The 27,976-nt window shown below is 43.6% G+C and overlaps 1 protein-coding gene across 2 annotated transcripts; it reads right to left on the reverse strand.

The window, feature by feature from the left end:
* Positions 1 to 1,172: 1,172 nt before the first annotated feature.
* BHMT (betaine--homocysteine S-methyltransferase) lies at positions 1,173 to 19,626 on the reverse strand. Of its 2 annotated transcripts, none has more exons than XM_001504652.5 (9): positions 19,454 to 19,626; positions 19,014 to 19,260; positions 15,185 to 15,317; positions 9,756 to 9,874; positions 8,583 to 8,774; positions 8,058 to 8,205; positions 5,149 to 5,331; positions 3,473 to 3,701; positions 1,173 to 1,873 (listed from the first exon to the last, which is right to left on the reverse strand). In XM_001504652.5, exons 2-9 carry the CDS (start codon positions 19,044 to 19,046, stop codon positions 1,687 to 1,689), a joined length of 1,224 nt encoding a protein of 407 aa, XP_001504702.1. In that variant the 5' UTR covers positions 19,047 to 19,260; positions 19,454 to 19,626; the 3' UTR covers positions 1,173 to 1,686. The 2 variants fall into 2 exon arrangements, with proteins under 2 accessions (XP_001504702.1, XP_070090734.1); XM_070234633.1 differs by having other exon boundaries at positions 19,423 to 19,489.
* Positions 19,627 to 27,976: the final 8,350 nt, after the last annotated feature.

A 27,976-nucleotide genomic window follows, 5' to 3' on the forward strand; every position in this document is an offset into this window, starting at 1 on the left:
CACATAGTTTCATTCAAGCCTATCTTCAATGATGTTCTTTTGAGGGAAATATTTACATCAAAGGATAGAAGAATGATTAGAGGTTACAATGTCTTGTGTGGCAATAAAGTTCTGAAGAGAATATTAAAGGGGCATGCATCTTACACAGTAATAGGACAGTAAGTGGAATGGAAGTTTCTATCGCTATGAACGAGAATTAAATATTGAACCTGATTTGAGAGTGAGAAACTGGTACATAGCAACTTTGTAAAAAAAAGAAAACAATGTGGAGCTCACTCTCCTATTTCACCTCAGCCATCTGCAGCCTCTGAGAGATGTGCTGCTTCGTCTATTTCTATGTGTTGGAGGATGAGGGGTTGATTACTAATTTTTAGTATGAAGATTCTGGAAATTTCTTTTCCGTTTAAATACTACTACTTCCTCTTTTAAAACTCCAGCATATTCGTGAAGTAGGAAGGTAGTAGTATTTTTTAAATAGATGAATAAACTGAAGTATAGAGATTTCACATAGGACTTTAATTATGGAACAAAATTAAGAATCAAATACAACCAATAGCTCCTCTCTTTTAATAGCTGAAAAAAATTAGTTTCAAAACAGCTAAACCCATCCAAGGATGTTTAGAAAGCAGCATGAACCCTTTTCTAGTACAGTAAGAGTGGCTAGCCATGTTTATTCTAATGGTCTTGCATCTTCAGCCTTGAGCTCTCATAGGAGAGTAGACATTATGTGAAAATATCATAGCTCTCAATCTAAGAAACCTGCATAGAGTTTGGAGAACTCTATTTTTCCTTTATTATACTATTTTTAAGCTACCAAAGTAACACAGGCTCACTGCTCCTCAGCCTTACCCTTTGGAGGCCTTTGGGTGGATCCAGTTTTGAGCAGGACACCTAGATGAGTCTGTGTGTTTCTTAGCAGTAGGAATGGGTCAGCGAGGAGAGAGAACACCTCTGGAACTCTGAGAGCAGGACTCTGGACTTTATGTTCCATACGACTGATCTTCTAAGAATAAACTTGAAGAAATACCAAAGTGCCTATATCCGAAGTGTCCCATAGCAGTGTTTTTCAAACTATGGGTCAAAACTCATCGATGGGTCATAAGGTCAGTTCCAAGGGTCTCAGCCAGCATGTTTTGTTAATGAAACAGGACGGAAAGGAATGGAATAGAAAATACCAGAATCGATCACACATTTTATTTCAGTGGTTGTATATTATATGTTTTACTGGGTCATTATATAAATTGTGTTTCTTGCTGAGGGTCGTGTTCAAGAGAGCTTGGAAGTCACTTCCCTGTAGCACTCTATCTGTCCCTGTCTGGCCCTGAGCCACTTATGACAGCTCACGCCTCCTCCTCCTCCTTACTACCAGGCGAACTTCCTGAAGGCGGATTAATGTCCAATTACTTTTCCTTGGCCGCAGAGATTCCCTTAATACCTTACACACGGTGAGTAATCAGTAAACCTACTTAAGGTTCGCTCCTTACTGATTTTGCTTCTAAGTAAACTTCTAAAACATACTTTTAAAATTGTCAAGCGCTATTTGTAATTCTATTTTGTTCAGCTAGTACCAGCTTTATGTGTAGGCTGGCGTTAGCACAAGCATTGCTTTTTAACTATCTTTTTCTGTATTTCTAGGAGCTGTGGCCCAACCGTAAAGGAAGTCACCCAAAACAGCTTCCACGAAGGCTACTGTGCAGATTTGAATTTCTGTTTTTCGAAAAGCTCTCTGAGCTGCTGCTCAGTTGTGGCTTCTTTCTGCTGCATCAGCTCGGATGTTCCCTTGGTCATTCCCCAGGCGTCAGGCTTTGACAGTGAAGGGTTGTATGGCCTGCCGGAGGCTATCCGGAGATTTTCCCAGTATTCCTTCCTGGCCCTGGGTGAACAGAACACACATTAGGCTCCTCCCCGAGTGTCGGTCTTTGTCATTGAGCTAAAACACCTCCATGGAGCCGTCTTCGGACTCCTGAGAGTGTGTCCATTGACACACATTTATTAATCTGAATCCGTAGGTCTAAAATTACTTTGAATGTCTTCTTTTAATACATGCATGGACATGAAAAGCTAAGGATTTACAATAGGGATGTTTTCTATCCAATCTCTCCCACTTCCCCATCTACACATTCGGGCACTCTTCATCAACAGCCAGCGGAGCCCACATTTTCTGCTGTTCCCCAAACCCCGCGTTACTTTTGCACCTCTCTCTCTGCGGATCCTGGATCCTTCTCCTTTCTGTTTCCATTGTCTCCTAGTTCAGGCCGTATCATGTCTGGCCTCTGTTCTATAGAAGTGCCTCTCATGTTTCCCCGTCTCAAGGCTATTAAATCTCGCTAACTTGCTTGAGGTCCTTGGGGCTCCGCATTGCCTTTGGGATGAGGTCGGACAAGCTCAGGAGCACAAATCAAAGGCCGCCTCCTGTTCCCAGCGTGTCTTCTATCAAATGCTGCCTCTGTATTCTCAGACTTCTGGTTTCCCAATACCCTGTTCTCTTCCCACCTCTCAGAGCTTTCCTGGAGGCTGTTCCCTTGTCTGGCAATGTAGTTCATCCTTCAAGATTCAGCTGGGGCACCAGCTCTCTTAGGAATCCTTCATTAGCTCCCTCTGCCTTCAGCCCCTGGGCTGTCAGCTCAGGCCCCACAGCACCTGTGCAATCTTCAGCCTTGAACTTCTCTACCACTTGGGACTTCCCTGTGTCTCTCTCTGCCGACTAGACTGCTCACTCCAGCTGGCTACCTCAGTGTCCAAACAGTGTGTGACACAGCTGTGCTCAGTTACTGGAGGAAGTGCTCCCTCCACCCTCTGCTCTAGCTCGTGGAAGCCTACTCAGCCCCTCAAAATCCAGCCAAAAAACCCCTTCTCCTAAAACACCTTTCTGTTAGGCAGATACTCATTCTTTTCTCTTCGTTGTTACTTTTTTATCCGTGCCTCTCGTAAAGCCGTTACCACAGTGTAACACGGTGGCTTTCTCTGCCATTTCCCCCAGTAGACTGTCTCTCAGCCAGGACCACAGCTTTGCATTTCTAGAGTCCTGGTGCCCTGCACGTTGCCCGATGCAGACTCTGTTTACTGTTCATCCCCCTGGCACGTAAGCTCTAAGGGCAAAGACCTGTCCTGTCTTATTCACCACTGAATTCCTGGCTCCAAGAATCGTGCTCAGCACAGGCACCTAATTAGTGTTTGTTACACTTAAATCTTAACCGATTAAATGTTAGTGTCCCCCACGTGGATGGTGCTTTCCTAGAGCGTGAAATCACATTTCATTGCAACTTACATTATTTGTATTCTATGTTCTGAAAGCCTTCTCCAGAAATCACTCCATAAGGCTATTTTATAAACATCTCTGTGAGAGAATTTGAGGATAACTGATTCTTTATCATCACACAGCAAATTAGCTGCACTCTTTGTAATGATCTCGCTTGGACATATTCATAATCTAAATGAGTTTGGTTTGGCAAATATGCTATAAGGTTCTTACCTGGCTCGAATCCACGGTTTGGTGTGCATGTCCAAACCGCTTCCCCAGCTGCCATGCTTTTCTGAAGCTGGTGGCAAAAAGCCCCTTTCTGGGGCCAGCTCCTCTGCAATCGCCCTGATGTGGTAGGGTTCAAATCCACAGCACCCGCCAATGTACCTGACCCCCAGGTTGTAGGCCTCTCTGGCATATTTTTGAATATCCCATCTCGTTGTGACTCTGGGCTCCAGTCCTGTAACAAATGGCATTATGCCCCATCTCTTTTTAAAAAAAATATTCAAAATAAACAGCTATGAAAAATATGTAATTGTCAATAAACAAATTAAGTTGTCAATATTCAATTCTTAACTTCTAAAAACTATTAGCTACTTTGTGTTTGTATATCCAGCTTTAAATGCTGTCGTAGCCAGCCTTCAAGATGGCTCCCGAACATCCCTGGCCTGAAGTCTCACCCTCACGTAGCTCCCTCCCACACTATATCAGGTCAGCCTGCAAGACCAATAGAATGTAGCAGAAGGAATGGTCTCTGACTTCTGAGCCTAGTTGATAAATGACAGTCTCTCTCAGAACACTCACCCTGGGGGTGGCCAGCAGCCATGCTATGAGAACACTCAAACATCACGATGGAAAGACCTACGAGCCAAGGAACTGAGGCCTCCAGTCAACAGACAGCAAGAAGCTGACACTACTCCCGACAGCCCATAAGAGCTTGCAAGCAGACTTCCCAGCTCCCATCAGGCCTTCAGATGACTGTAGCCTGGCCAATGTCTGGACTGCAACCTCTTAAGAGGTCCTGAGCAAAAATTACCTAGCTAAGTTGCTCCTGAATTCATGACCCACAGCAACTATGAGATATAATGTTTGTTGTTTAAAAACACTAAGTTTTGCAATAATTTGTTCTACAGCAATAAATTACACAAATTCCTTTCCACTCTTCTTCCATGGTTCTTCTAGGCTGATTGTTTTATAATGTCTTACTTCTCTGAGGGTCCCTATAGAACATAGGATATGGTATAAGGACCTTAGAATGGAATAGGTGGCTGGCCATGCTCTGGCTGTGCTGACCTCTCTGGCTTGATTTTCCAGGTGGACTCGCCCCCGCTTCCCAAACATGCTCCATCCCTCTTCCTAGACTGTACAGATTCCCTCACTTCATCTGCTTGGTCTCTTCATCCAGATTTGTTGTACAGTAACCCAGTATCTTCCCCTGCCCCCCAACGCTAGAGTATCTGAGCAACCTTCACAACAGGAGAAAAGTATCTTGGAGGTAACCTGGTCTAAACTGCATATTTTTCTGATGAGAAAATTGAGATGTGGAAGCACTAAGGCAGTCTGCTGAGGTCACACAACTCAGCGACAGAGCTGGAACCAGGAGCCAAGCCTTCACGGATCCCACCCAGAAGGGCATCCTTTTCACCAACATACAAGATGACTAATTGGTCGTCTCTCTAGGTGTTGGGTCACCTTTGATTTTACATGTAAGTTCAGAGGTCTTTTTTGCTTGCTGGTCCCATCTTTTCCTTCTACTACTGTCTAATATCAAAGAGTTTGGGGGTGCAGGGAGAGAAGCTGGGGGGGAGAGAAGAGGAGATAGGCAGCCATTTACTTACTCTGATAAAGCTCTATGACCATTGATTTGGAAATTGTCATTGAGATGATTTATAAAATGTCTGTCTTACCGAAGGGGAATTCTGGCAGATCGATAAACCCCTGTTTGTTGCAGTCGGGAGTGTGGTAGGCCAAAGGCTGACTCATCAGGTGGGCTTTCAGTCGGGCAGCCTCCAAGCCTTCTTTCATGAGCTTCACTGTTTGTAAACTAATTGTGGGGTCAAAATGGCAGTTCACGCCAACGATGGACGCCCCTGCAAGTGGGAAGAATATTTTAGCTTTAGGTATTCACATAATACTCGTAGGCCCAACTCCTCTCTCAACCAGGGAGCTTTTATTTGCAATGGTGAATTTGAAGTACAGTGTTTGGTCCTTGCTCCCTGGAAACCTGTCTTATCTTTGGGCAAGAATGATTACAAATAGGCAGCAAATGCTTTCTGTGAAAGTGCTTGAAGAGTCTGGTATAACTGAAGTGTCATTTATGCACACTTGGCTGTCCATCTTTTTTTTTTAAAAGAAAAATCAGGCTTGTTTTTAACTTCAAATTTTAGTAGTCAATTTTTCAATCTTTGACATTATATTGGAAGCACAATAATTTTTCAACACTCCTAGCTGCTAGATTGCACCTGTGGTTACCATACCATTCATTTGAGGAGAAAATCAATGTTCCCTTTCATCAAGCTAATTTAATAACAACACTAATGCAGATTCCATGAGCAGCAGAGCTGATGCCATAAGCCGTGGCATCCAGTATTCAGTGGCAGACATCTCAGTGATTCTCACTGGGCTGGGTCTGCAGTTGGCTCTTCATTCTTCTTCCAGTCAGGCTCATTTCCCATCATTCCTCTGAATCAGCTTTTGTCAAGGGCACTGATGACCTCAATCTTGTCAAATCCAGTAGTTACTCGTCCGTTCTCATCTTACTCATTGTCTCAGCCGTGTTCAATCTGGTGGGCCACTCCCTCCATCAGTACTGCTCCTCTGTTCTCACCTCACTCAACGTCTTAGCAGCATTCAGCCCAGTGGACTATTTCCTCCTCCACTAACACTCCCCTTCCCTTGGCTTCTGAGAATGTTCCACACTGTGTGTCGCTCCTTCCTCCCTGGGTGTTACGTGCTGACCTCTCCTGAAGGCTGAACCTTCAATCCTGTAGTGTCCCAGGATCTCACTGAACTCTCTTCTTTTCTTCACCTACGCTTCCTTCTCAGTCCCAGGGTTTTCAATAACATTTGTGTCCAGAACTCTTTCAAATTTCTCTCTAACCCTGATCTTTCCACTGGGTTCCAGACTTGTATATTCAAAAGCTTACCATCTTCATTTGACTACCTTTTTCCTTTTTTTTTTTTTTTTGGATGTTCTGCTGCCAAAGTTTCTCTTTCCTTGTTTGACTTCATTATACTAATGACTTAATCATAAGTTGGCTATTTATTGGATGTCTGTTAGGTATAAGGGTCCTTCTAAGGGCTCATAGAGAAATATAAACATAGGACAGAGTCTGACACCAAGGATTTATAACTTAGCACAGGGCTTCCCAAGGTTTGCTCCATGAAAATAAGGTTCTAGGATCAATTAAGTTAGGCGGTAGCTATTTACTATATCTTCTTCTTGGAGACTACCAATACACACAAACATATCAAAGGTCTGAAAAACTCTGTAGTAAAGAGACCCGCTTGCCTTGGTTTAACACAGCATTTTCTAAAAGTATTTGACTAGAGAATGCTATTAACATTCTCACAGACTGGAATACATCGACTGAGGATATTCCAAATGAGTGGTGTAATGGAAAGCGTTACAGCTGCTGAGAGGAGAGTGATCTCTTGGGGTAGGGGTGATTATGTAAGGGTGCGTGGAGGTAGAATTTGAACTAACATTGGGAGATGGATGAGATTTATTAGACAGATAGTTATCAAGGACCTGTTATGTGCTAGGCACTGAGCACAGGGTACTCAATGCTGAGCCAAGCGGACACAGTTTCTGCTCTCTTGGATCCTACAAACTAGAGGGAGAGTCAGACACTAAAGAGGTGAATGAATGAGATACATGGGAAGTGCTACAAAGGCTATAACTGTTTACAGTGATAAACACGGTGGCCACCTGCTCTGAACAGAACAGCGAGGGAAGGATTAGACGCAGGCCAAGAATCCTTGCCAATTAACCATGGGGATGATGAGGCCTCCTCTGATCTTTTCAAAACAAGTTAACTTGCTTCCCGCCCCCCCATTTATATATTTCCAATAAAAAATTAGGATTATCCAATTTCATTACTAAATCTAAGTAATTGTCATTGTTAATGACCAGTAGGAAGTGACTTTCATGAAATATCAAGAGTTGGATAAGAATCAGAAATTAACAAATAGCCAATCAAAATCTCTCTGTTCCACAGAGTGATTCGGACTCTTCCACTGACACTGAGCTGTTCCTTGGGTTTAAAATGGCAGCTTTGAAAACAGTCTGTGAGTTTTCCCTAATTGAAATGGAACCCATTAATAGGAATGGAAATTATATAAAAAGATAAATTACGTGGTCAGTATTTCATATCAAACTTTTTTTGATTTATTATACCCATTACAAAAAGCAAAGCATGCCAGTAATTTATGAGAATGAAACACTTTGGCAAAGAGAGCAAGTGACTTAAAAGTTGTTAATGTTTAAAGACCTCAACTTGAGATAAGTTTAAAATAGAACACAATTTTTCCTAATGCTTCTTATGATTTAGGAAAATTCTTCTCATTTCTAGGTGCTAAACCTCCAGCATAGGTCTAGTTGCCCCTTTCAAAAGGCTGGTGTGTGTATCTTTAAAAAAATTTTTTTTAACATTTTTCTCTTTGGGACTCAATGATATTATCAATATTCCTGAGAAAATAAATTAATGGTTTTCCTGTTACCCAAAGTAGTATATACTGATTCACAGATGGGCATGGATTTATGTGATATTTTAAAAGACTCGCTAATTGCAAACCAATCAAAATCCGTCATCACCTGCTTTAACCAGGCGCACGGCGCACTCGCCAGGGCTCACGCCGTGCAAATCGCCCTCCGGGCCGATGCACATGGTCGCTGCCACTGGTTTCCCAGATGCTTTCAAGGCTTCAACTGCCCACACAGCCTCTTCAACGTGTTCAAAATACTGAAATAAGATAAAGTTAAGGTACTCTTAATCTTGTTTCTCCCCACATAATTTAAAAACTTATTCTATTGCTTAATAATTTAATTATCACTAGATGAGTGATTTTCAAACTCTGAGTTATGACCCATTAGGATTTTTCAGATGGAATAGAATGGTGATTTCTTACTGTGAATTGCAGTCAACAGGTTTGAAGAACACTATATCAGATTAACAGAATCAAATTTAGTAGAAGCCCTAATCAGAAAAACATTTCAAAGCTAAACATTACTATTACTAGTCACGATTGGCACCTAACCTCATATGGTCCTCATGAAAGCAAAAGGCAGAGGAAACGGACTAAGGGTACTTGTCTCATCGTTGCTCACGTCGTTGTTTACCTCTGCAATCAGGAAGTCCACGTTCTTCTTTAGAAAGACCTCCAGCTGCTGCTCAAAGACTTTTTTCACTTCAGTCTCGCTCTTGCAGCTAAGGTACGAAGGCGTCTGGCTCACTCCTCCTGCCACCAACGCGTCTCCCTCATCAGCCACTTGCCGGGCAATGTCGCAAGCTGCTTCGTTGACTTTCTTCCCCTAAAATGGGTGAATATATGACACAGCTACATTTTCATGTGAAAATGAAACAAAATTATTATTCAAATACCCACATCTCAGTTGTACGTTCACAAGAGGGATTTTATTCCGGAAAATGACGGTGATGGAACCGTTCAGTGCTTTACCAAGTTGAGCAATTTGCAGTAACATCAGCACCAATAACAGTGATGATAAAACCCAATCTGACGGTGGTATCTAGGGTACTATATTACACCAAAGATCTGTGAGAGGGTAAGGTCTTTACATAAAAGGATCTGGTACCTTCTAACGCCCAAGCTGCACTTAGAAGAATATCTAGCAAATAGTGGTGACGATGATGGTTATGATTTGCTTTTATGATGAGCCATAAAATTCAATTGTAATGACTATAGAATTCATGACTTTTTGTCAGTATGTATTTTCTCAATTAACAGGTAAATGTATAACAAGGTCTTTTCAAATCAGACCTTAAAAATTGACAGTTGTCCTCAAAAAAACCCAGTACTGTAAGTCACGTAGACTCATGGAATTTTAGAACTCCCTTTTCATTTTAGAGATGAAGACAGTGCTGCCTTGAGGGAGTAGGTAAGTGGTTTGTCCAACATCAAACAGTTGCTTGTAGTGAGTCAGGAAGATTCCAGCCTGGCTGACTCCTTGTGCCTATGGCCTTTCCCCTACACCGTGCCACATTAAAAAACTGTAAGGATGTAAGAACTTATAATGATATCCACTCAGCAACTTAGTCAAGAGACTGGGAAGATCATTAATTGTTCAACACCTCTTCTTTGATCTGCTTCATTAAACGTCTTTCTGTTAATTATGGGGAACTCCAGCTAAAAACCGAGCATTATTCATGCACGTCTCATTCCTGTATTATTTACAACAGAATTCTGAAGAGGCTTAATATCTTGCTCTCTGAGAGCTTTGGTGCTGACAGGCGTCCGCCACGCTCCTCTAAGTTCCGCGTGCGATTTTACTCACGGATATTTTCTCGGCAACGTAGTTTCCCCTGTTCTCCAGCTTGTCCTCACTCGCATAAAAGGTAAAGGCCTGCATGACATTCGATCCAGCTCTGAGGAACTCTCGATGAAGCTGGCGAACTGGGAGATGGAACGAGGAGAGGTAGAAGTTGCTGTCAGCTTATTCACCCATGGTGTTTTCAAAAGGCTCTCACATAAAATATGAAAATAACTTGCATAAATTCCTGGTTGCTTGCCATTTGTGCATCCTGGGGGCCAATGAGAGGTGGATCCGAGGTCTCTTGCCAGGAAGAAGAGATTATTTCTACCACACATGTGGGGGCAAAGAGAAGAGGGCGGTCCCACAGAGGAAGAATCATGTCAGCATTTTTGCCCGGCAGAGAGGTGGAAAGGGCATTCCCTACAGAGGGAACAGCCTGAGCAAAGACCAGGAGGCAGGAACAGGTGTGGCATTTTGGGGAACAGCAAATAGGAAATGTTGGAGAAGTGGTGGGAGATGCAGCTGGAAAGGTGGACTGGCAGACAGAGTACCGGTGGCCCAGGATGTCATCCCAAGGAGTCAAGGCTCCAGACCACAGGTACTGGGGGAACATCAAGTTTGTAAGCAATGGAGTGATGTGATTAACTCTATGTTTTTGAAAGCTAATTCTGGCAGCAGAGTGGAATAAGAATTGGAACAAGGTTCCCAAGCATAGGTCCACGGATGAATGCCAAGTGGCAAAGCTTTCACTGGCCGGAGGAAATATGGTGGGATTTCTTTTCCATAAAGCCAAACATATTCAATTTAAAGAATTATCCTTTGCTCTAAAATAGTGGTCCTAAACCCTGGTTGCCCACTAGATACCCCACAAACTTTTAAAAAATTATGGATGCAAAAGTCAAACCCACAGTTATTCTAATTTAACTTGTTTGGGGCAGGGCACAGGCATTTTTTTTAAAGCTTCCCCAACTGATTCCTATTTTCCGCCTTGTTGAGAATCGCCATTCTAAGACAGCAGAAAAGGGGCTGGCCCTCTGGTGTAATGGTTAAGTTCATACATTCTGCTTTGGTGGCCCAGGGTTGGCAGGTTCGGATCCCAGGCGCAGACCTACACACCGCTCATCAAGCCATGCTGTGGTGGTGTCCCATATACAAAGTAGAGGAAGATTGGCATGGATGTTAGCTCAGGGCCAATCTTCCTCACACACACAAAAAAAGACAGTGGAAAAATGTTCATTTTATAAAATGATAGTGAGACCCAGATGGTGTTTGTTTGTGTCAGGAGAATTAACTGGGCAAAGTAATCCTATATCAGCCCCTAAAATTTATATTGAAATTTCAGAGGCCTATAAAATCCAAAGGTCTAGGGGCACCTGCATTAGAGGCTAGGAAATTATTAGGACACTGGAGTTCTTAGCCCCCCAGGGAGAAGAGTCTGGCACTTGTGTATCCCAGGTGCCTAGTAGAGCGCTGACAACATTGGAAGCTCGGTTTTTGTTTTTAAATGGACAAATAAGCAAGGTAAAAAATCTTTTGAATTTCAGAAAATGGGTTTCTAAGCTTGAAGCCAAATCTTTGTTTTTAAAATCATGAGAACTTTTGTTCTCATGGGAACTTAAAAGCATGCCTAAATTAGGGGACTTCAAACTTGTTTTAATTAGCATCAGAACCGATTAAACACACCTTATATGGAGAGTCCCCATATATGGATCAGATAAACACTGAGCTGCTGTGGTTGGACCAGGGGTGAAGGGCCTACAGACTAGGTTCCTGTACACCAGGATGAAATGGTTCACAAGCAGGAAGTCGACCCAGGTGGTCCTGGGGTGGATTTCCAGAGAAGACGTAAAAAAAAAAAAAACCCTGGAATGGTGTACAAATTGTTTGTGCATACATATGTACATTTTACACTGCGGAGGGTCTGTACCCTTTTATCAGATTTTTCCAGAGGGCAGTGACTCAGCTCCTTGCTCTTAATTGATTCGATTAGTCCAGCATGCTTTTTAAAACTGCAATGTTTCTCAAAGCGTGACCCAGCTTAGACTCACCGGGGGGGGGGGGCCAATTATTATAAACTCAGGCTCCCCAAATCCCCCTTGATCTGGCAAACCTGGATTCCTTGCCGAACTCAATGCTGATGCCCCTGGGTGTAAGAACCGTAGCTTTTGGCATAAAGTTAGCAGGAGAATTAGAGACTGGTAATTTCATTTTCAATTTCCATCTTCTGTTTCAACTTCTATTTTCTCTTTTCTCTCGGACTCCTAGAGTCTCCTAGGGTCTTCATCCTCTAACCAATAACAGATTGTGACTGACCCCTATGACAATGACACAACCTGTACTAATTACTTTCATTTTATGGCCTTAAACTCTTCATTATATTAGTTTTGTTTTAGCATCACAGAGCTAAATGTTACCTAGTTATGTAATATATGTGCAGTTATATATGTACAGTTATACAAGCATAGAGCATAGTTAGGTATTACCCTTGTAAGTTTAGTTGAGAAATGCAAAGCTTTGGAATTCCACAGTGAACTCTAAAAGACCAAATAAAATTTTGCAGTATTTCTTTAGTGGGATAATATATTTGCAGCAAAATCATTTGGGGGCAAAATGTGACCTGAACTAATGTGAGGATATTTACAATTGTATCCCATTCAATGTGGGTCGTTACATATTTTGATGCAAAAAAAGTATTAATGCGATGGAGGGGCTTCAGACCTTAATGAGAGTCTTACATCATATATAGTATATATGTTATATTAACTTTCTAAAATTCTCTAGGAGTCTGGATTCCACATTCGGCCCCAAAATGGCTTTGATAAGGGATTGTGGACCTGTAGCATAACCTTCCCTTTCTCATCGTTTCCAGTGCTAAAAAGTCAAGCCCAGGCCCGGGTCCTACAAAAGTGTGCCAGGTGCAGTCCAGCTCGCAGGGGATCTTGAGGGCCTACGTCAATTCTAGCTCTCACCCAGTCTAATTAGAAAAGCACCTGCAGACACACAAATTCATTTGCATAAAAGAGCATCAAAACTGACCACTTCTCTCAGAGCATGACTGTTCCAAATACCCTTCACCCCTCCCCACACCCCCAAGGCTCACTCCATCAGCTGTGCTGTGAGGATAGGCCTTGAAGATGCATTACGGATGTGTCTTTTCTGATGCATCCTCTAGTCCACTGCAGTTGACAGAATTCCAGCTAGGCACTGGCAGAGTCAAATATACGGGATTTCAGTCGGTACCAGAAAGGATTAACTCTAATGACTCAGTATCATGGAGTTTTCTCATTAATTCTTGAAAAGCATGGAACACCCAGAAGAAAAAGTGGAGCAGATACTCAACAAACTTAAATGAGCTAAAAATACTCAAGACACAGATGGCCAAGAGAGAAAATGCGCTGTTTCTGCATTAATAAAATCAAAGCAAATCAAATCAATCAGAGCACTTTCTCTTGAGCTCCTTCAATGCATAACATTTTTTTAAGTGACAAAATTGAAGCTTTTTTCAGTCTGGCCTAAGAAATATTTCATTCTGAGTTGAACCTAGCAAGCAGATCTTAAGAAACAGACCAGAGATACACTGAAATCCCCACTGTTGGATCTGAATTATTCCTTTGTGTTTCTTAAAGCCTTTTATTGCAATGTTGGTCAAAGTGCGGTTCACCTGGCTATCGCCTGGGGACAATTATAAGCGTGCGGGTCCCTGGACTCCCTCACAGACCTAAGGAACACAAATCTCTGTAAGTGGAGGCTGGAAATCTGTAATATTTAACAAACCCCACTGGTGATAAGTAAATGAAAAGCAATAGGATATATTGGAGTATATGAGGAAGGCATTTGGTTTAAAATTAACTTGGCCTGACCCTGTTTTTCCCAAAGGGCCTGACATGGCCTGTTGAGCATGCACTGTACATCTGCTTTAAATATTTACTATACTATATTTACCACTGAGTGATCTGACCTGCAACAGGCGGAGCCAGGACAAGTCCTAGGAAACAAATCGAAAGCATTGCTTTTGGCGCTGGATCTCCTTTTGGACTGCTGGTAATGAGCACCCAGCCCACCACTGGTGACAGAGCTCCTAGCATGCTCTAGGGGCACACCTGTTAAACCTCTCACCAGCAGGTGCAGCATCTCAGATGTTTGAAAGGTTCAGGGGAAGTAGTGATTATAAAGAGTATGGAATCATATGGCTATTGTTGGGTACCACCAATGCACTGGAGAAAGACCATGAAAGGCTAAGAGTAATTCATCACCTCTTTAAGGCAAAGGGGGAAAGTCTGCGGCTCTCCTGGGTAGCATATAGAGAGACTCAACTCCTGCAGTTAGAGAGCAGAAAAAGCTGAGGATCTGGCCCAGGACTAAATTATACCAGGAGCAGAGCTCCAGCGAGGTTGAATTCTCAACCAGGGAAATCTTCAATTGCCAAAGTCAGGGCCTTATTAGGAAGAAATGGGACACTGAGATTTGGGAGGAAGACAGATGGGTGGATTCACCCATGAACCTTGAAAACCCAGATGGCTGCTGACCTCTCTGGGCCTGAAGAAGTGGCCTCTTCCTCCCTCTTAAAGATGAGTGCTTCCCTCTTGCTTGAGGAGGATGCAGAGGCCTTGCAAGACAGCATTATCTCCCTCAGGTTCCATCCCACCTTCCCACCCGGCCATGAAAGATCTGCGGTCAAAAAAGTAAAGTGAGAATAAAGTGTGTGGGTGCAGGTGCTGGATAGGTAGATAGGTGAATTTAAATCGGGTGGGGCTAGTACAATAGAATGAATTTAACTAGTTGGCAAATATGCAATGGAGGGGGGCTTATCTGCAGGACAGTGGTGATGCTGTACCATGAACTTAAAGTAGGTAAGGAACGGAGGGGGACATATGGGTGATAATGGAAAATAAGCACTAAAATGGAAGGGACGGAGGACTGAGAGTCTTGATGAGGTTGAGGACTGGGAGTATGAGAGACAGTGAGCAGAAAAGGTAGGAGGTGGTGATCAGAGAGCAGGGTACTTGTGATATTGAGGAGGTGGACAGCCATGGGGAGGGCAAGGTCCAGGGAAGGGTTGTGGAGGTGGAGGCGGAGGAGGAGTTCAACTGGAGACACGGAGGAGATCAAGGCACTAACAGGCAGAGTGCTGGATGCATCACCTGTATGGATGTTGAAGTCACCTAGAGAGGTGAGGGAGGAAGGGGCAGAGAGAAAGGCAGAGAGCCAGGTTTTAGACTCATCTAGAGTGAGGGGCAGGGACCAAGTGGTAAATACAGATGACAGCAACCAGAAGGGCCATTGTGCTTTTCCAACATGTGAATTTGCACTTATATACTTGCACAGTTGCCAGCGGGCAATAATAAATATTTGGAAAACGTGGCGTGAATGCATCTGTTTGATGGCATGCTCCTAGACTTGGGTCAACACAAGCTCTTTTACGAGCACTTAGAACAGAGCGAGGCACCAACCTGCTTCCGGGTGCTCCACGGCAGCCTCTGGGGTCCAGGGACCTGCCTTAACATAGCCCCTCTTCTCCAGGGCAAAGACAAACCCTCCATCGCCAATGACAACCTCTCCCGAGTTTAAACGTTCTAGGATGCCCTACAATTACAGATAAGGGGGGAGAAAAGGAGTTACTTGAGTTTTCAAGGCAATTTTCTGTTTGTAGCACTTTTGCTATCATGTTCTTCTCTGAGAAGGATGATTCTTTAGAATTCTCAGAAAGTACATGTATATTTTATAAATTTATGACTATCTATAAGGCAAACAACCAGAATGCTGATATAATGAAAATATGTGTAATACATGTGCCACGGGTAGGGTCTTTCAGAAAACATTCAAGGGTTTTGAAGAATATGGTGGATGTTATGTTTGAAGAGAGATTTGCAGTGGGATTAAGTGAAAATGTTTACTGTAAAGCCTCAAATGAATACTTAAGCATACACTCTTAAATGGGCGAAGGGTAGCCTTGCTTCTTATTCTATCAATAAACGAAAGAGATTAAAATTGATAAAGAAGTTGAAGTGGCATATAATGCTATTAAGGCCCTTGAAGACTGAAGACACTTCACTCGGTGAAGACGCTTGGTAAAGAGAGGAGGAGGAAGACGCTTGCACAAAGGTGGCCAAGGCACTTAACGTCTTCTACCTTTGGTGTTAAAATTCAGCTTCCTCACAGCAGCTACGTTACACTGTCCAGGGGGTTATGGGTACACACGCTTGCACTCTACAAGTTTGAGACGACAAGAACTCAGGGAAGAGACAGGTAAATAAAGTATTTGTAACTAATTTCCAGCCCAATCTCCATACCTTTTCCATTTACAGTGCTATGCAATAATTACCCTGGTGTTAACGTTCAACAGATACATTTTGAATTTGGTATTTTTAAAGGGCTTTTTGAATTAGAAAGTGATTTTCTAGTGGAACCATTTTTTTTTTAATTTAAAACAATTGTAGAATTTAAAAATAAAAGGTACCCTATATTCAATTTAGGTCACTCTCTGATTTTACAAAGAAAGAATTAAGGCCTGGGATCTCTGAGTAATTTACACAAAGTCTCCCAGGTGGGCAGTATAGGGCCTCCAGACTCTTTTACCCTCGAATGGTATCTAGATTTGATTATAAATGGGGGTTGCAGGGTGGTACAGCCCTGAAAAGACTGTGTAAAGGAATAACTTGGAACTTACTTACCTACTGGGTTCCATTGATTACCAGTAATGGTTGATACAACAAGCACTGATATAATAGCAAGGTTACATACATCTGTGAGAGGAGGTCATAGGACTGTGCATCCTAACGTCCTCGCCACCTGCTTAGAGCCTCGCTTGTGTTAAACCTCTTCCCCTCCTATGCCATTTGGTCAGCTAGTGCCCAGAGAGAAGAAACAATGGACATTTTCACTTTAAAGCAGTAAAATTGGAGGATTCTGCTATATGTTCCTGAATATCCTTCCAGATAGAAAAATTTTCAAGCATGGAAGTCCATGAGATAACAACTACAAAAATATAGAATTATCTCATGTAATTTTGAAATTCACATATCTGTCATGATTGCAATGTGTCTAAATGCCACATCTTAAAACTACAACTTTGATCATTATGACCCAATTAACGAGAGAAATATATACACTGCTAGTCAGTGCAGTTATAGCAAAAACACGAATAAGAGTAGAATAAATGAGAGATGACTTGCTTCTAACTTTCATTTGGGTAAAATAACTCATGACATTTTGTTCAGTCAGTTAGCAACTCTCCTTGAACGTGTGTGTGTTCAGACTCTAGTACCGCAGACATTTAAATGCAGAGTGTAGCTAAGAATCTGATGTTGGTGGTGGAGTGGCCAGTGGTGATTCCATTACCACACTGTTCATAAACTCGTTGAGCAACTGCGTCTGGAAAAAGTCTCTCAGATTCTAGTGCATTTTTTAATTACCTGGATTGTAAACTTTTCTGTTCCTAAGCTAAATAGCTTTTTGTTAAAAAAAGTGAAACATGCTATGAAAAAAATGTTCAAGATATTATTTTGTGAAAAAGTATTACAAAACAGTAAGTGTAATATCAGACCATTTCTGTAAAAAGTACATATTTGCCTAGACAACAAACTAGCAGAATATGCACCAAAATGTAGCAGGCGCGGTTCAGAGTGCTTTTACAATGAAGATGTGTTAGCTTTGTAACATATGTTTTAATTTTAAACTCAAGAGTATGGACATGTTATTGTCCATGTTTTAACACTCACATACACATGGAAACAAGGTTACCAAACATTTTTTTTCCATCTTACTCCATCTGTAGTTTATATCATCCTTTAAAGATAATCCTTTAAAATGTTTCATTTTCTGAATTTGAGTTTGGGGAGTGGGTTAGAATCCATGGCTATGCGAATGGGGTCAACCCCCCCCCCCCAAATTTAAATTTCTATAGGAATCATCGTTTTCAGTCTATGCTGACCATTCATTTAGTAGACTTATGGATTGGCAAAAATTCTCAACCTGATTGAACTGGTGACAGCCTATAATCGTCTGCCATCCCCACATCTTCCTCGCACTATGGACATGCCTCTATTAATGCTGCATGGTATTTTAAAAATTTAACTGAATTAGCTTTTTTCTTGGTGGGGAGGTCTTTTCGATTTGTGGCTCAGCCCTTTGGAAACTGGCCATAGCCCATTCCTAAAGCGATGGCTGGCACTGAAGATGGGAGGTGGAACTACCCTCACGGTCCTTACAGCCAAGGGGGTACAGTCGGCCTGGCCCCATCTGCCTCCCTCCCAATCCCCGGGGCCCTTGCCAGCCGGACCTGGGGCTGGGCGCTTTCGCACCCAAGGGTCAAGTAGTATATACAGTTGGCCCGCCGCATCCTGGATCCGAGGATCGTAAACATAGTACTACCCTCTCCGTGGTCGGTTGAATCCGCGGCTGCGGAACCGGCGGATACCGAGCGCTGACTAGGGGACTTAAACACCGCGGATTTTGGTATCTGCCGGAGGTCCTGCAACCCATCCCACCCGCCCGACCACAGTCCCGCGGTCAGTCGACCCATCCATCCATCCATCCCCCAAACTAGACTAAGGCCAAGAGTCTGGACTGGAACACTAGTCCCAACAAGGGAAGTAATCTGCTGCTTGTCAATCACGTGCAGAAGCCGCTGGCTTTTTGTTTTTAAACCTTATCAACAGCCCTTCCTCCATATCTTATGGCCTCTGTGCCCTTTTTTTCGAGGCCCGCGTGGTGCATTTTGTTGTGATCGCTGAAACCAACTGCGGGTGAGGAGTTACCATCGCCCAACCAACGCCCTGCCGTGGGGCTGCGGCGCGGCGGCTGCGCGCAGGGACAGCCCGCGGGAAACGGTCGGACCCGCGCCGCGCGCCTCCTGGCCGGGCGGGCGCAGGGCGCAGGGGGCGGCGGCGCGGTCACAGGCACCGAGGAGCCGGGGCGCGCCGCGGGGACCCCTAGTCTCACCGCCGGGGGCGGGGGAGGCGGGGGGCGTCGCGCCAGTGGGTCCAGGAGCCACGCTTCTCGGGGAGCGCTCTGGCGTTAGGGTGCGGGACGCCGAAGACGCTGGGACTCTCGGAGCTCTGGGGGCGCCCTCGAGTCAGGGGTCACAGAGATCTGGGGCGCTCTCTAGACGTGGGGCAGGAGTGAGGGGCTCAGAGGCGCCCTGGGGTCCTTCGGGAGAAGTTCTGGGAGCACCTTCTGGTCACAGCCGGGCTCCGAGGGCCCCCTGCACTCCCCGGGGCTGGGTGCGGGGCCCAGAGCCCGCCGGGATGGAGAGCGCCCTCGGGTCACCAGAAGACTCACCCTCTTGGCCTTTTTGCCCCCGACGGGTGCCATCTTCGTGGTGTCGGGCGGGTCCCGGGCGAGGATGCGGACCGGCTAGGCGAGCGTCGCCCCTGCGAAGCCCGTAGCTGCCCCGCGCCGCCGCTCTCTTATGCCCGCAGCTCGGCGCGGGGTGGGTTTCCTGGCCTCGGCGCGGCCCAACCGGGCCCGGGCGCGGAACACGCCCCCCGGCCTTGCACCGGGGCCGGCCGCACTTTGGGAAACTGCCCTGTGGAGGAGGAGATCCAGATTGTTTTCCCAAGCGAGTGAAAACACCGAGAAGCAAAAGTAAATTAAAAGAAAAAAAAAAGAGGTTGCCACCCGCTCAGGTTTCAAAGCTACTTGTGCACGGTCCCGCTACGCCCCTCGCGGGTCCCCGACCCTGGTTTACCTCTCCCTTGCCTGGGATCATGCACCATTACCTACTTAAGTCGCCCGACCAGGCCCCTAAGAATTCCATTCAATGCCCAAATATTTGTCAAAGGCCAGGGACACAAGGTTATGGAGCGAGGAGGCGGTGCCCTGGAAGAACTTCAGCCTAAAGTGATCTTTTGTGTGATATACGGCCAGAGGTTGTGTAAGGGAACGCAAATATGGCATTTACAGGGCGTCCGCGGATACTAACCTTGAATTGGAGGGTCTGTTCAAAGTGCCTTCGCCCCTTATATCCAAACATGCCTGGCAGTTTCTAGTACTACGACCGTTTCTAATAAGAATATCTTTGCAATATTTAACAAGGACAAACTTTTCACATTTATGTATGACAGTGGAAATGTACTTTACAGACTTCGAAATTCAGCATGAAAACTGTATAAAAACGTATAGGCATCAGAAGAACTGGAAGGAAGTAAAAATGTTAGTATTATCTGTTGGTGGAGTTAGGGCTTGCTTTTATTCGTTATGTTTTACTGAATTTCTCGAAATATCTTTATAATAAGAACATATTGATTTTAAAATAATAAAAATATTACTTTAAAAAACATACAACATGGCGGTAAAGAGCCTAGAGAACAACTGAAAAGTCTGAATCAGAGTTCAGAACCTTTCACTCAAAGTACGGGTGGAAATTTTGTATGTGAGATGATAGCCTCCATTTCAAATATGCAAAGAAGGAAATTACCGTAGCAAATGATAAGTTAATAAAAATTTAATTGCTAAAATGATGGGCACTTCAGATACAACTGGGAAAGTAGAAAAGTCCTTTTGCTTCTGGTAATGGTCAAGTTTAAAGTGGGAAAAAAATGGATGATGGATGCATATATCATAATTGAAATAATCTATTATTTCACCTGCCCAGCAAGAATGAGGCATGAGGTAATGTCATCCTTCACAGTACCTAGCCTTGCGGCCATTGAAGCAATGGGGTATCTGAGGAGGCAACGGTTATGCATTCATTGCTTATAGTATTAACGTGGCCCACGTTGAACAGGTCCTGAGCCAGCCCCGCTGTGGCTGCAGGGAGCAGCTGCAGTGATGGGTACCAGGCAGTAGGGGGCGGTACCAGGGCTCTGACAGTAAAAGCTGAAAGCAGACCGTCTCAATTTCATAGTTCTTCCAAATTTAGCAAGCCTAGGAGAAATCTTAAACTAGCAGCATTTAATTTAAAAATGAATTGTGAATTTCTAAAAGATAATATAGACGCAGCAACATTTTACAAAGTCTTTCCCAGCTGCTGCTCCCAGTTCAAGTCCTGCCTGGAGGTAAACACTGTTACCTGTTACCTCTTCCTCCAGAAGAGCTCGATACAATACCTAGGGGTATACAAGTACAGAGAAGGATTTGTGTTTAAATGTAGGGAGTTTTAGTTATTTAAACACTTATCTGCTTCTACCTTTTCCAAGATAGTTTTATAAGCAGCTGTTGAAATAATTTTGTTTTCCCCAGCCTCTCAGTATGTTGTCCTATCCCCCTCAACATTAGGTCCATGCAAAAAAATTCATTCTCCAACTATTTCCATAATAGATAATAGTATCCACAGTTCAGTGGATGCTTACTATGTGCCAGGCTGTCTACATACATGATATTACTGACTCTTCACAGCTCTGTGAGGTAGGTGCCCCCACTTTGTACTCAAGAACCATGAAGTCAGGGCCAACCTGTTGCTGTAGTGGTTAAATTCCCGTGCTCTGCTTTGGTGGCTAGGGGTTCTCAGGTTCAGATCCCTGTGCCAACCTAGCACTGGTCACCAAGCCATGCTGTAGTGGTGTCCCACATACAAAATAGAGGAAGATTGGCACAGATGTTAGCTCAATGCCAATCTTCCTCAAAAAAAAAAAAAAAAAAAAAAAGAGCCATGAACTCAGAAATTAGGAGAGTTATCAGCTTGAGCACTGAAGTTCCTTTGCCTCCTTCCCAAAGGACCAAGTCCGCTTGGATGCTGCCTGCAGAGTGAGTTCTGTAATAACTGTCCTTGGGCTGCTGCCCGTGTTCCCTGTCCTCTGCTGGAGCAGTGAGGTGAGGAAGGTCAGAACACTGAAGGCCTTGGCCTCCTACGAAGATGTTTGGAGTTAAAAGTAAACCCTGAAGGGGAAGAGGAGGTTAGAGCTGGAGATCCAGCCCCTCAGTTTGTTTTTTTTTTAAAGATTGGCACCTGAGCTAACAACTGTTGCCAATCTTCTTTTTTTTCCCCGCTTCTTCTCCCCAAACCCCCCAGTACGTAGTTGTATATTTTAGTTGTGGGTCCTTCTAGTTGTGGCATGTGGGATGCCACCTCAACATGGCCTCACAAGTGGTGCCATGTCCGTGCCCAAGATCTGAACCAGCAAAACCCTGGGCCACCGAAGCGGAGAGTGCTAACTTAACCCCTCGGCCATGGGACTGCCCCCCCCCCCCCGCCTCGGTTTTATACCCTCAAAAAGAGAGGTTATCATTCTGCCTCCAGCTAGTGCTTTGGTCTACTCATAATCTCCTTTATTCAGTCAACAAACATTTATTAATTACCATTCATCCAATGTTTCAAACACCATGCTTGTTGCTGGAGGTAAAGGATATCTCCTCCCTTTTTCCAAAGGAGAGAGAGACACTGTGTCACGGAATTAAAACATCCTCTTTATCAATATGTAGATGGGAAAATACCAGGACTTTTCATTTTCTATTCAATTGAGATCATCTTTAAAACGAAACTGGCATTTCCTAGATGTTTTTAGACTAATAGTTTCATTTAGCCTTTAAACCACTGAAAATATTTTGCTTTAACACCATGTAGTACAGTGTTTGCAAACTGGTGGCATGTGTTTCCTTTGGCAAGGCCAGTGTTTTTTACAAGTTGACTGTGAACTCCTTCTGTGGCGCCTTCCTGTTTGCCAGTCTACCCCCTGCCCCCCGCCAGCTATCCTGCACTCTTCTGGTTCACATCTCCACCTTACCCTGCAGGCATTTGAGTGGTCACCTTCTGCCTTACGTAGAAGGCATGTTTGGGGGTATCAGATGCCTGTGGGATGTACTTTGCTCTGAGTTCTCCCAAATAGCCCCCAGAATGAAGGTTTCACTCTCCTTGTATTTTCCCATTGTCTCTAATCCCAGTTATTTTTTGTTGCCACTGCCCGGGATCATAATAAAGGGATGGCGGAGATGGACTTTTCATCTTAAACCCTCTTCTCTGGCTGTGCAGCCTATCCTCAGTTTATCTTTTCTGGTAGTCCTTTATCCCCTCTGGCCATTACAGTGGCCACACCCCACATTTATCCCAACACCCCAGGCACATCAAGCCACATCACACAATTACTCCCCTTTTAAGGGCCTTGGTTTCCTCAGAAGTAAAATTCAAGTTGAAGCTAGGTGACTTTTCAGATTTTTTTGCAGTTGGTTTGGGATAAACTCAGACCATAAAATAGCCTTTTCCCAGGGTGCTCTCTTTGTCTTCTCCTTGTGTCAGCAAGCTCTTCCTTAGGCTGGCTTGGAGAGTACCTCTGGCTCCTGTTTGTGCCTCTAACTTCTGCTCACTCCTAGTTCCTGGAGAAACAGCATCTGAGCTTCCTTCCACCACAGGTAAAAATGCTTCCATCAGAGCTCTCACATCTGCCAGCTGTGCAGTCTCCTGGATCCCACAGGAAAGTCCTCTAGCCAATGTTCCTGTGAATTCTGGACGCCTCCGGTTTCCCAGCATGGTAACTGCATCTCAAGTTCTCTTTCCAGCTCTGAAATTTTCTCTCCTCCTTCAGCCTTTCCTTTAATGCTCTCTAACAGGATAATTAGCCTGTCTGCTGCAGTCCTGGGTCCTTTTGCTTCTTTTCTTTAAAAAACATCAGATAACTCTAACTTTATGAACAGAGCATGTGGAGTTTGCTAAGGGCTTCATTGACATTATGTAATCCTCACAGTAACCCTGGAGGTAGGGACTTTGCCGTCCCCATTGCAAGGATGACAGTACTGAGGCACACAGATTAAATGAGAACTTTCCTAAGATCACTTCTATAGGAAGAACAGAGCTGAGCATAGGAATTCATCCCAGCCTGAGTGAAACCGGAGAGCACGCTCTTTAGAGCTACTTGATAATTCATTTTCAGTCTACCATTTTTCTAAGAAAACTTCCCAAACTCATTATAACCTTATCCAACTCATGGCCCCTCCCACTCACCTGGCCCAACACAGAGGTCCCTTCTCCTGGTCAGGAGAAGTTCAGATTCACTGGACATACAATTGTTTACTAACAGGACACGGTCTTCCCCCTTCCAAGTCATCGCCCACCACACGTGCCGGGACTGTTGTGTTGTGTGTAACCCCCGGGTTGTCCAGTCATTCTGAAACTCTGTAGTTGTTTTAAATGGGTATTGGAAAAGAAAAGCCATCAATTTCTGGGATAGCCAATCAAACCTTGCTTTCCCTTATCTTTGTGAGCTGCTGATAGATGAACCAAGACAGCTGTTGCTTCTTTGAATGGGAAAAGGTGGAGTAGAGGCTAAAGATCCCCTTTTTCCCATGGGGCCAGCACATGATGTCCATGGGATCCATCAGCTCTGGTGTGTAGCTCCTGATATGGGGAGTCATACCCCACAGACAACCCCGTGTCCTGGTCTGGAACCTACCTGCAGGGGAAATACACACCGTGTTGGTGGGTGTGTGGTGTGAGATGGGGGAGGTGGAGACATAAAGAACCGACCAATGGCAGCTGAGGAGCACCTGGTTATGCTGGGTGAGGTGTGGTTTCCAGCCAGGGAACGTCAGACACGAGCGCTACATCGAGAAGCGTACATGTGATGGGAAACTCACTATTAGGCTGGAACTAAAGATTCCTCCTCCTCTTTTTCTTTCTCACAAAAAACTTGCTGTTTTCTCATTTCTGTTTCCTGTTGGTCTGCACATAACTGTTTTCCCAGTCAGCTGCATCTGAGGAGTGTTTATGGAGGGCTTTTAGTTTTTTGATGATGGTAGAAACCTTTGTCCATGTGAAGCATTTCCTGGGGGTGGGCTGGTATATGACTTTAGTACTTTAAGATTATTACCAGTGCACAGCCCTCAGTGACTTAGAAAAGTAATAACACGTTTATAAGCAGCAAAACTGGCAACATCCACCAGCTTCTAAACCTCAAGAATATAGGAACATTTATATTTTTCAAGTTAATATGTGCATATAATAAGAACCCGAAAGAGTAAAAAAGGGATACATAAAAAATAAGGTTCTCTCTTGAGGCCGGCCCTGTGGCCGACTGGTTAAGTTCGCGTGCTCTGCTTCGGTGGCCCAGGGTTTCGCCGGTCCAGATCCTGGGCATGGACATGGTGCCGCTCATCAAGCCATGCTGAGGCGGCAGCCCCTGTGCCACAACTAGAGGGACCCACAACTAAAATATATGACTATGTACTAGGGAGATTTGGGGAGAAAAAGCAGAAAAAAAAAATAAGGTTCTCTCTAACTTCCACTTCCCCAGTTTCAACTTTTTGGTATTTAGAATCTACTCAGCTTATAGAATTTCTGAAAGAAGTTGTACTTTCAGAAACCAGCTGCCAGTGATACGCTACATGTCCCCCAGGATAACTAAGAGGAAAAATATGAAATGTTGGGGAGGTTGGGGAGCAACTGGAACTCCCTTGCTGCTGGCAGGAGCGTAAATTAGTGCAACTGTTTGGAAAAAACTATTTGGCAGTATCTTCTAGAGTTGCACATATCTGTCTGAAGCAATTCCGCTTGCGGGTGGAAACGTGTTCCTCAAGAGACATATACAAGGATGTTCACAGCAGCCCATTCATAAATGGCCCAAACTGGAAACTACCCAAATGCCCATCAACAAGAGAATGGATAAATGCACTGTGACATATTTACACAATGGAATGCTGTGCACAATGCGAATGATTGACATTTGACTGCATGTAACACTATGGATGAATCTCACAGTGTTGAGTCAAAGCAGCCAGACACGAAAGGGCAACACTAAGATTTCATTTCTATAACGTACAAAAACACGCAAACTAAGCTATGCTCTTAGAAGTCACAACATTGATTACCCTAGGGGGAGGAGGGAGTGACAAGAAAGGAATGGGGGGCTTGAGGGGTGCCTCGAATGTTCTATTTCTTAGAGCTGTGTGCATGCATGTATTCAGTGTATGAATGTCCACCAAGCTTCCCATTTACAATGCATGTATTTTTTTGTATATATCTTATACTCAAATAAAAAATTAAAAACAAAAATAAAAATAACATAAAACAGCTTCTTCCAATGAATTAAAGTAAAAAAACTGAAATAAGCCAGTCTAGATTTTGGATACAGTCCTTTCACTGGTCGTAAGGAATGATTTAGGCAGACAGTGTTAACTCTAATAGCTTCCTTGTTATAAAAGTAATCCATTTTGAAAAATAAATTCCATACTTAACTTATACATAAGGTACTCAAAATTCAAAAGGTCGTGAATTGTTAATGAGATTAACTGTAAAATCGTGATCTAGAATAAGCAATAAAAATGAAAAATTAAAACTCTATTTCAGGATATCAGTTGCAATTTAATTTTAAATGACTGTTAGACCGGGGCCAGCTCCATGGCTGAGTGGTTAAGTTCGCGGGCTCTGCTGCGGCAGCCCAGGGTTCGGATCCTGGGCGCGGACATGGCACTGCTCGTCAGGACGTTGAGGCGGTGTCCCACATCCCACAACTAGAAGGACCTGCAGCTAAGATATGCAACTATGTACAGGGGCAAGATTGGGGAGATAAAGCAGAAAAAAAATTTCCTTTAAAAAGAAAATTGACTGTTAGATCAGCATTGCACAATGTGTGGAAGATCCATTTTTTTTAAAGTTAATTACTGTCATTTAAATTAGTTAATAATTAATTAAAATAGGTAAGACATTCATTTGGTTCAAAATTCAAAAGTTGAAAGAGTATCCTGTCTCTCAGGCACCCAATTCCTCCAGTCAACCAACATTCCAGTTATTTTGTGTCCCTTCAGAAATATTTCATGCACATACAACAAATATGTATGAACATTCTTTGCCCCTCATTTAACCAAGTAGTAGTGCACCGTGGACACTGTCTCTATCTTGTTTTTTAACTTAATAATACATCTTTGCAGTCATTTCATATTAACAGACAAGGAGCTTCCTCTTTTTTTTTCTTTTCTGAAGAAGATTCGCCCTGAATCTGATCTTAATCTGTGCCAGTCTTCCTCTATTTTGTATGTGGGTCACCACCACAACATGGTTGCTGCCAAGTGGTGTAGGTCCACACCTGGGAACTGAGCCCGGGCTGCCGAAGCAGAGTGCACCAAGCTTAACCACTAGGCCATGGGGCTGGCCCAAGATGCCTCATTTTTTTGAATGGCTTAATAATATTTCATTGTATAATATGCCAGGATTTATTTAGCCTGTCCCTGCTAATGGACAGTAATATTATTTCCATGCTTTGCCACTTCAATAAGGCTGAAATGAATAGCTTTCCACACACGTTATTTTGTACATTTAGATAGATATCTGTCTGGTAAATGTGGAAGACTAGTTAACTTTGTGTTAGACATTCATTTGCTTCTCCACTGGGTCATTTTAGTTTTGAACTTGGAACAATCGAAGTGAGTTTCAGAGTTACAAGTCATAAAGATTTTCAGGTGGAAGAGAGTGAGTGATCTGTGCATTCATTTATTCCTTTAGCAAATACTTGCTGAGCCCCAGCTTGCTCCCCGCAGTGAACAAAAGAGACAAAATTCCCTGCTCTCATGTTTTTACATTCTGGTGGGGTGGGGTGGTGGGGTGAGGAGAGAAGACAGACAATACACAAAGTAAATATGTAAATTGTATACGTGTTAGGAAAGATTAAATGGTCTGGAGGAATGTAAAGCAGGGGTGGGGGACACGTCGTTCCAGGAAGAGTGTTGCAACTTTAAATAGGGCCACGGGCAGCTGTAAGGATTTGGCAATGATCCCGCATGAGCTGGGGCTATGGAGAGTTTTCCCTCCATTGTGTTTTCTTTTCCTTTCTTTTAAAAATAACATTTTTATTTGAAATAGTTTCAGGTTTATAGAAAAGTTGCAAAGATAGCACACATCATTCAGTTTCTCACCCGATATAGGTCCTAGCATGAGCACACAGCTCTTTATAACCTGACGATGAGGACTTCTAGAAGTTGTTGGCCTCACCCCGTTTGCTTCCTTGATGTGGCCTTCTGACATGACTGTGGTACAGCTCTCAAAACTAGGAAACCAACATTGGTATACTCCTATTAACTAAACTCCAGACTTTAAAAAGTTTTCGCCAGTTTTTCCATTAATGTCCTTTTTCTGTTCCAGAATCCAATCCAGTCTACCAGATGGCACTTATTTCTTATGTCTCCTTAGTCTCTTCTCATCTGTGACAGTTTCTCTGTATTTCCTTGTTTTTTCATGGCCTTGACAGTCTTGAGGAGTACTGATCAGGTATTTGGTACCATGTTCCTCAGTCTAGATTTGTCTGACATTTTCCTTACGGTTAGAGTGGAGAGATGGATTTTTGGGAAGAATATTACAGAAGTGAAGTGCCATCTCGTTACAT

The sequence above is a fragment of the Equus caballus genome, chromosome 14 (assembly GCF_041296265.1).
Source record: "Equus caballus isolate H_3958 breed thoroughbred chromosome 14, TB-T2T, whole genome shotgun sequence".
Lineage (NCBI taxonomy): Eukaryota > Metazoa > Chordata > Mammalia > Perissodactyla > Equidae > Equus > Equus caballus.